The 9,956-nt window shown below is 43.5% G+C and overlaps 1 protein-coding gene across 1 annotated transcript; it reads right to left on the reverse strand.

The window, feature by feature from the left end:
* Nucleotides 1-1,880: 1,880 nt before the first annotated feature.
* LOC139055379 (chorion class B protein L11-like) lies at nt 1,881-4,344 on the reverse strand. Its single transcript, XM_070532815.1, has 2 exons — nt 4,206-4,344; nt 1,881-2,808 (listed from the first exon to the last, which is right to left on the reverse strand). Exons 1-2 carry the CDS (start codon nt 4,215-4,217, stop codon nt 2,350-2,352), a joined length of 471 nt encoding a protein of 156 aa, XP_070388916.1. The 5' UTR covers nt 4,218-4,344; the 3' UTR covers nt 1,881-2,349.
* Nucleotides 4,345-9,956: the final 5,612 nt, after the last annotated feature.

Below are 9,956 nucleotides of genomic sequence, written 5' to 3' on the forward strand. Positions count from 1 at the left end.
ACAAAGAATTTTCGCTTGTGGAAGCCTACCCTTCCGCATTGCAAATCGAGCTAGACTGATGGAGTTCCTGAACCAGAAAAAGAAAAAAATCTTGTACGCCGATGCGGTTCTTTGCAGACACCGATGACTTTTATATTTTAGCTGATGTAATGCATGGAAGCAGTTGCTCCAGTGCACTTGTTGTACAGCCTCACCCCGTATGAAAGGGCACACCACATATCTCTTCAAACAACGATTCCTTCAAGCGTGCAAGTCGGAACCTCGCTCACTGCTATGGTATTTTCGCGATAAAAATCCTCCTCATGGAATGTTTTCTCATTAGAAGTACAGAAAATAGAAATTACCTTTTTGAACACAAATCCGGTATTCCTTTTATATTGGTTGAACGTGTAAGTTTCACACAAGAACCGATCGAAGAATGAATGTCGAGGCTCCATCAAAAAATTGTTTTAGAGCTTTTACGAAGCTGTCGAGAATTCACTTACTGTGTTATGTTTCCTGCACATCTTCATTACTGCAAGACGTCAAGCCTCGAGTTCGGAGGCAGCCGGCGCACTCTGGAACTTGATGTTTAGAAGTCGTTTCAATGGTCAGTTATCTAACAGTAGTTGCAACGTGGCAATTTACAATTCTTAGTTATGAGCAATAAAGACAACCTCCTTTCCAAATACATTATTGTTCGAGCAAATATGAATAATTTACAAGCTAAACACCACATCAAAGCTGCGCACTCCAGTGGCTTCTGCAGAACGGTGCCCGTGTTACTGCCCCTTAGGAAGATGTCGCATGCGAGCTGCTTTACCAAATTTTATACCTGTATGTTCAAGTGCATCGCCATGCAAGGAAACGCAGTGCTAAGGTTTATGTTGTGAAACATTTCTTCCTTTGCGCTACTTCTAAATATTCTGCGAGGAGATCTTCCTGTCTCCGTGCTGCAAATTATCGATAAGACAAGCAATCGTATTCTGAAAGCTAGCTACGTCTTCCTCCGAGCTTCATCCATCCGAACGAAAAAAGTGTTATCGTACGATAAAGAACGGATCCCAGGCGTCTAATCTCGTGGGAACCCGTCAGTTATGTCTTACGTAAGCCCGTGCAGGCAGTAAAATAAAGGGAGTCCGTCAAATATATTCGTCGGATTGAGTGCTTATATATCAATGTGTGCCTCCCATTTTGTTAAGGGAAAAATTGCGATTTACGAAAGTGAAAGAAGGGGTCACCTGACAGTACTAGTACATTTACATCGTAGCAAATGTTTTTTTTTTCAAAACAGCCTTCCTTTCTTCACACTGATACGGACAAGTTATACGCACGCTTGTGTCCTAGAGCACTTGAACATATGCGTATGCGTGCGTGAGCATGTGTACCTCTGTGTCTGTGTGCGCAAATTCATACACGCCCAATTCGCATATCGACACCTACCAGCGACGTGGGACATTACGGACGTGTACGCGAGTATAACGTCGACAAGTAATTCTGTGAAAGGCTCGCCATGGGCGAGGAACGGTGACAGGAAGATAAAGGGGAGTAAACTTTCAGGACTGCTTTACGGTCAAGGATTACCAAGATAGAGTGCACAAAGACTGCCTCACAGTGATGTTTTTCAGAATTGCCGTAAAGTGTCGTAAACACGGGAAAAGATTTCTTCCTGAAGTCAAGAAGGCTTCAAAATTTGGAGCTAATAGCAACTGGGTGGCCGGACAGAAACAATCAATGGCATGCTGTTCCTGGTCATCCATCTAGAGAAAGCTCTAATTAAGAAATTTTCGAATGGAACGTAAGAGAGGGTTTGCACACAAAGCAATACTTTCTTGATGATTTTATGCGCTTTAGAGCTGATTTTATAAATAACTGAGGCCCAACACAAATGTCCATGAAGGCAAAGCAGTAATTTTATTGACATTTATCATCAAAATGCACATGTCCTCAAAATGGCCGTTCTTCATTTGGTGGGTTCATGATTCTATTTTCTAGCGGCACAACCTTTCTGCAACACAGCTCATGACCATTTAAATAGTGAGGGAATGCATTAAAAAACACTGGTGCTGGATGACTTTTTTGCATGGTGGTTTATTATAATTACCAGAAGACGCGTTCTGGTTGTACCGGAACTGAATAATTCAGGATTTATTAACTACAAGCCATCAATATGTATTGCCTCTGTAGTGACGCATCAGATTTTTATGAACGATGAGAAGAACCTTCGCGTAGTTGTTGCAGTAGCGCACGTTCAGCCGACTTTGTTCGCAGCACGCCTGCTGTAATCAGGTTCGGCTTTTCTGTATGTGTTGACGCATTGCAATAACTTATACAACGAACTAGAAGCTAGAGTACTTGCAAGCAACACAATCAACCCTTGTAACCGTAGCCGCCATATCCGTAGCCGCCACCGTATCCCAAACCACCTCCGTATCCCAAACCACCGCCATATCCCAGGCCACCTCCGTAGCCGCCGCCGAGTCCAGCGCCTCCAACGTACGATCCTGCTCCGAGGCCGGAATGTGCGACCAGTGCTCCACCACTGGACAGCTTGTTAACTTGGTGGATCGTCCTGACCAGGAAGGCTGGACCGGGCACTGGCTTGTACAGTCCGGGTCCACCGCGCAGGAGAGCCACGCTGCTGCCGACACCTACACCGCCGTCTCCCAGGCCTCCACCATAACCAAGGCCTCCATAACCAAGTCCTCCGTAACCAAGGCCTCCGTAACCAAGTCCTCCGTAACCAAGTCCTCCGTAACCAAGTCCCCCGTAGCCGACCCCACCGGCCATGGTGGTGGCAAGGACAGCGGACAGGATGGTGGCAATTGTCTGCATGGGTTGATGAAACATATCTTCGCTATTTAGCTAACTAGTGACATTTTCTTCGAGACAGTGGTATTTTTAGCTTACACGCCCATTCGCAGCTATACTAGCAGATAATAATTTCACTGTCCTTGCTATAAGTTCTACGTTCAAATTTTTGGCTTTCAGGCTGTTGTCCAAAATATTAAAACAGTTACCGCATGTTCTCTCAGTTAATATCAGCCGTAGATTAAGAAATAAAGGAGTAAGTAAAGGAAATGGCGTTATTTACGAGTACATAAGCTAAGAAGGATGCATGCGGCAAGGTTAAAAGCAACCGAAATAGTAAGAGGAGACCGAAGGAGCGCTAAACTCGCAAGTATTTTTGTTCCAAGGAGCATCCATTACATGCCACACATTGTACGTGCGGGCAGAGAGGTACGAGCATACAGAGAATACTTGCGCAGAACAAATAGTTGTGCGCATGCTCATTCTCTTCCTTTATATTGGATGTTTCCTGGAATAAAAGTAGTTGCGGGTTTATGCTCTTGCGGTCTCCTCTTACTTCTGCTGTTGATATGAATCTAAACCTTGTCCCAAACATTATTTTTTTAAGCTCTGAACCACCCATCCCAACAATGTACTCCGATATGACGACATACATTTGGACGAAAACAATTTAAATTTCCTTTCCTTTTCATCGGCATACGCAATTCAAGGGAAAAGGCTTCACCTTTAAAACTACTGAATTTGAAACAAATAATTAATGATAATGTTGACTTTCATGGCTTCACATCGAGCCAAGGGCTCTGCAAGAAATTTCCAAATTGCACAGCCTTGCGAATATAAAAAATGAGCCTACAATCCCAAACATTCTTATGTCACTACTTCTAAACGTAAAAATTTTCATTAAAATAAGGCTTTTTCTTTGCACTAAGCTCTAAAGAAGAGATCTAGTCGTTTTCAACTCATAGTTGTACAATGAGCCGTTGATTATTGGAGCTCTCTGAGATATTCATACTATTTTGTCCAATGACCGATGTCATCATGCAAAACATCTATAAACGTTGGGCAGTAGCTGTAAATTGCTGGCAGTACTTTAGAACGGGCTATGGTTGCCCCATTTTGAAGCATTCAGTAATTTCCATGGATGGTTGCAAATTAGCAACGTTTCAACGGTTGTACAAAAAAGAGCTAGCTCATCAAGCCAAAAACGACCTGAGCGAAAAAGCCTCACAATTACCACTGCGTTGTTACAATGATCACGCTGTTAAACTTAGAAATACCTAGGGATGAACAATACCTATTACATTATAAATACTGCTGGAAATAGATGCTGTACACTATTTACACTCCTATATTGCCGTGTTTACAATGAGTGTTCGCAATCGTTCCGGCGCACCGAGCATTGAGTAGACACTCACCAGAGCGTTCATGGCGACGGCTTGTTGTTCCTGCTGTTCGGCGAGTGATGTCTGGACGGTTCAATGCAGCTGTTTATATAGTCGGCGTTCGACGAGAATCGAACGTGCCAGGTAACCGGCGGGTTACGTGTGGACGACAATATCGATGCTGCCTTGCAGTGCACTGGCGACGTATCAGGAAAAGCACAGAGTGCACGTACTGATAGGAGGTAAGGAAAGCGATTTGATCGCCCTACATCGCTCCATACGTATGAGAACGCGGAAAGAAAATCAGCCGAAAAACAATACCCTGCGAATTCTTGCGTGAGCCCAGCACTTCGGGATGACGCTGCTCTTACGTGGCTATCCAGCTGAAGACCCGCGTAGGTGACAGAAGGAATTATTGATATTTATTATTTCTTTTTGGTAACCACGGATGTGGACGATCTCTCAGAATGGAGTAAGCAGACACCGACGCTCTTGGCTATGCTAAATCACGCGCTGATATTTTTCTATTTCCATGTAATGAAGGGCGAATGACACTGACAGTTATATACCGCGTATGTGAAGAAATGCTCAAAAGTGAAGAGCATAATAATTATTCCAAATTATCTTGAATCTACGCACCGAGCTGTGGCTGTTCAGAACCTTCTGATAGCATTCATAAGAAGACCTCGTAGAACTCTGGTAATGGCTCTATACCGTTTTCTCTCGTTTTTTTTTTTAGAATTGGAAATATAAAACACGGGCTCAATTCACAAATTCAACTTACGAAAAAAAAGTTTCGTAAGATCAGCACGCTTACGATTGCGGCCGCTGGACAAACAAGCGCTGTAGTCGACATTACTACAACATGGGTGCTATGCAGGATGCGTCGAGTTTGGCGAAACTCGGGATCTTCACGAGCTCTGGCGACACCCCAAGATGAAAGCACGAATGGTACCGAGACACAGTTTATCTTTCGACAAGCCTCCAGTTTCATTGGTTTATCTAGATCACTCTGGCTGGCTATCATTCCTTGGGCGTTGCCTTCTGGGCGGTCGACAAACTGGGGCTCACGTGATCATACCGTCGGTGCATGGTCGTGCCTTCTTTCACTTGTTTGTCGTTCCACCGAGTGCATTACATGCAGAAGCAAGTTGTGAAACAAATGCATTTAGTACAATATTATTAGTTACTTTAACGTGGTTTAGAAGCATTTTGAAGCTTACGAGATGTGCACTGAATGCGTCTTAGACTAATTTGTATTTTAGTACGCTTCGAATTATACCACGAGGGAGCGCTGTAGTGGCGTCATCACATCCATTCACCGGGCAAGCATGGCGGCTAAGCATCAGAGAGGCCCAGTGTAAACAAACCCGTACAACGAGCTTGCAGTGCGCGACGTAGTGATCAGGCTCGACGAAGGCCACTATTTCTTGGATAGTTCTGTTCCTCCGTGGGCAATCTTCCCGTGCACCCGGTAAGACTGCCAATAGCTTCGGCGATTTTACAGATCGCAACGCGCACCTACTGTTCACGGCGAAGTGCTGAAGAAACAACTTGTCCGGTGCTGCTTCTGCGAGTGCGCTGAGTTCCTCCACTCTGCGTGATTGCGAGCGTCACGAACATTACATAGTGTGGGCAAAAGGTAGACATCCTATATAGCTACGATGCGACGAGGTGGTACCGACGATGGATCTCGCTACCAACACAGTGAAGGAGACTTCGACAAACTGCAGATAAGTATATTTCTACTGTTTCATATTTAGCATAATAAGAGTGCACGGATTAAGTCACTTTCGTAGTAACGAACTGAATGTCCAGCAGTTTAAAGAAGGCAGTGAGAACCAATGAGTGTTCGTGCTTTTACGTGCAAGTGGGCCCGCGAAACAATGGAATAGATGAAGGTAACCTTCACTAACTTGGTGAGGCAACAGAAATTCATGAGTGACATTAAGCTAGAAAATTTATGGAAAAGTATCTTTATCCAAGTGAAATATCAATAGCAAGTACTGATATAAAGGAGGAAACTTATACAAAAATTTCATGGGTTGAACAGCACATGGAAGGCATTACCGAATCGTGATCGCCACGTAACCGCTATCCTTGAAAAAAGTCTAGAATCATTGCATTCCACCGGTTATGCAATATGGGACATAAACCTGGAGGTTAACAAAGAAACTTGAGATGTCAAGGACTGTGTAGAAAGCGAAGTAACAAAAATTGTTGCAGATAGCATTAAGGCAGAAAGACAGTGGCGTAGTAAACCGTGGCAACTGATATGCTAGTTGAGATTAAAAAAGAAAAGAATCGGCAGGCAGGCCATGCACGTATTCGATCACTTGTTGCCAATTCATATCAGGTGATTACATAAGCATTACAGAATGAATGTCAAGGAGAGAGAACTACAGCCAAGGATGGTAGAAAATTGCGTAATGGGACAAGAATATGATGTTTGTAGGCATAGGATGCAATCAGCTCGTATAAGACGGGATTGTAGGGTGAGGCATTTGTTTTGCAGCGAACAAAAATAGGTTTGTAGTGCTGACAGTAGAGACTCGTGAAGGTGCAGGGCTACCTCAGCTGCTGGCACACTAATCAACATGACAATTGGCTCTGAAAAAGAAAACCCCAGTTTTCAAAAATAAAGCAATGTTGTCCCAACGCATTGTTTTACTAACCATACTACACTAGAGGCTTCCACGTTAAAGGGCACTTAGTACTAATAGTGCAACGAGCATTTTTCTTTGTAAAAAATGGTTTGTATGTGGCTGATTCATTCCAATACACTTTTTTGCAGCAAAACATTCTGCTGCTGGAGCCACTCAACCGCCTGGTGGCAGTAGGCGAGCGCCAGGCACGTGCTCTTGAGAGTGTGGCAAAGGTCCAGAGGGCTGCTCCGCAACAGTAGTATCGGTGCCCTCACTGCTGTCCTGTCGAGCCCACAGAAGGCACCTTATAAAGGAGCTTTCAGTTTAATATTTTGTTTATTATTCAAGAACATGAATAAAATTATTGCAGTAAACATTGTGCTGTGCATATTAGGAGACCTATAACATGCACTTTGTGTCCCTTCAAAATAGGCAAAAACGTAAGACAACCTGTGCCACTCTTGGACCATGTAAATAAAAAATACACTAATGCAGCATACACGTCATCATGCTGTTTGTTCTTTCTATGTGCAAGAATACTGTGCGTGTTCATTACCACAAGATGAACAGTGTGTGTAATTCACAATGAAGAAAGGAAACAGCAGGAGCTTAATAATGCTATCACCTATAGACTGTGCATATGACTGCAACACTCCCCGATTCAAATGTGCCATTACATGCATGTTCGATACCACATATTCTTTAACATTGTCTTATAATTGCATGTACCATATTTCACGCATCTTAAGCCCTTGCATAGCACACTTCTGATGTATCCATTTCATAGGCCAAATAATTGTACACTTTGTCCTTTTGTGTTGTATGAAAAGCAGCATCCTTTACAGTCGGATAAAACTTCAGAAGACAGGAGAGGCCCCACCCAGATGACCAAAGCGCAGCAGCCGATTGCCTACACGTCTAAAGAAATAGTCCCTCTCCAATGAGCAATATTAGTCTGTCTGGCGGCACGATATCAGTCTCGAGTGCGTGCCCATTGGTGCAGGCTTGTGTTCACCTGCCTTAAAGTGCAGATTCCGCAGCCTCCTAAAGTTGTATCCGACTATAGAAACACGTAATGCCTTGCACCAGTTGCACAGACTTCTGCAATTTGATAGCACACAATGATCAGGAGCAGAAATCTATAAAGGCATCCAAGCAAAGCTGGCTGACCACACTTCCATTATGAGGGGCTGAAAAAGGTCTCGCCAAATATTCCCATGACCTCCTTGAAAAGAGGTGGTGTTTGGCACTTCTTTAGAATCAAAAACAGATTACACTGAATGCTGTGTAGCACGTCAAAACAAACTGAGCTTGGTTATTTGCACAGCATGTAATGGGAGGTCGAGCTTCACATAGGAAACAAACTGCTCTGTCCAGTACAATTTTGAGGCCGGTATGGCACCTATTATGGCACCGGTATGGCACCTATTATGTCAACAGTGTCTATATACAAATTACACTTTTCACAGGCCATTGATTTCACCATTATTTTTGTGTGATGGTTCTTTCAATCAGCGCTTGTATTACATGAGCAGTTGGATTTGAAAGCAAAGCTTTGTTTGCAAACCTTCCGACTTCCATAAGTGTGTGGCAAGGCACTGGCATGTTGTCGAATAGCTCACACTTCCTCGGTCCTGCACCAAAGAAGCCCAATGCTTTATTTTAAGTTGGATCGCACAACAATTCAACGGCACACAAAGAATTCTAACACACACAGCAAAGCATTCTGCTGTGTGTATTTCTCTTTGTGTCCCGTCGAATTGTTGTGCAATTAAACTTCAAGCTTCTATACCAATACACCGTCTTCAACCTCACCAATGCTCTAGTTATTAGCCCACAATGGTGCACATCTTTGAAATTTCCCAACACAAATTAGTTCTCCGAAAAATCACAAATGTTAAATTTTGCAGCACAGCTGTATGTATGAACGTGCCATGTTCTTTACCACTAAACTCACAGGAATCAAAGAGGCAAGCATTAACCAGCCTTGCTGCTGCCATTACCATTATCATCATGACACCAATGGAAAGACAGTGCCACGTTTCAGTAAAGGGAGTGCTGGAGGGAAAGGTGTGACAGCAAGGGCTTACAATAAAAATAACGGTTACGAGACATGTTCAATGCCAATATATGCTGCATGTCGCTTAGCCTACTTTGGCAATGCGGCAAGTGTTTACTCGTTTGGGCATATCACGTTTTGTGTAATCATTGCTCTAAACCTGTACAAATGGTCTATTTGCTCTGCAAGTTTTATTTTTATCATGGTAGGTTAAAGACCCACTTTTCATTGGCATCTGCACCACATTTCTTCCGATATGTAATAATGCCTTGGTGGTTCATGACATCTTCACGTACAGAGAGTTCTGCAGAGTATCGGATGTGCATTGTTCTAATGCTTAAGAATTAGAGCCCCATTATGAGACGAAAATATACAATTTATCCATCCAGAATAACGCCGCCCCCCCCCAAAAAAAAGAAGATGCACTGAACCTCTGGCACATGCATCGACAGTGAACAGAGCAAACAATCTGAAGTATTTTCTTCATGCAAGCCAACACACTAAGATTCTCAATGCATTTTCATTTCGCCACAAATGCATAGGCACAACCGGCTTGGCGCAACATCCACATCTCGCGCTGCAACAAATTGTGCAATGCCTCGCTGTTTCATAGTGCGGCCGATAGATTACGCATGACCAAAATTCAGCATTGTGCATACTTAGTAACTTCACCAATGAAGAACCCCAAGTTGTTTATGAGATTAGGATTCATAGGTTACTTCACACAATTAGTGATATCCATTTATCTATTTATACTTAACCCCTTTCCCAAGAAAGTGAGCCATTTGGAAGGCACCCTGACAGATAAGTAGAACAATCGAGAAAAAGTGATCAACCAGAGAAAAAGTCTGTTAATCACAGTAACGCTGACATTGAAGGCGCCTTAATTCCTACGTACGTTCCGTCGACACACCCGACTACGTTCGTAATGTTCCCACGAAGTGGGAAGCATTGTTTTATATATGCCCGCTCCGCCGCAGTATTCTGGAAAGCTAGCCACCGCTTACGCGCTGCCGCATCGATAAGCGCGTCATACACATCTCTGACACAGTGGCTAACAGTAGTTTGATGGCGTCCGAT

The sequence above is a fragment of the Dermacentor albipictus genome, chromosome 2 (assembly GCF_038994185.2).
Source record: "Dermacentor albipictus isolate Rhodes 1998 colony chromosome 2, USDA_Dalb.pri_finalv2, whole genome shotgun sequence".
Lineage (NCBI taxonomy): Eukaryota > Metazoa > Arthropoda > Arachnida > Ixodida > Ixodidae > Dermacentor > Dermacentor albipictus.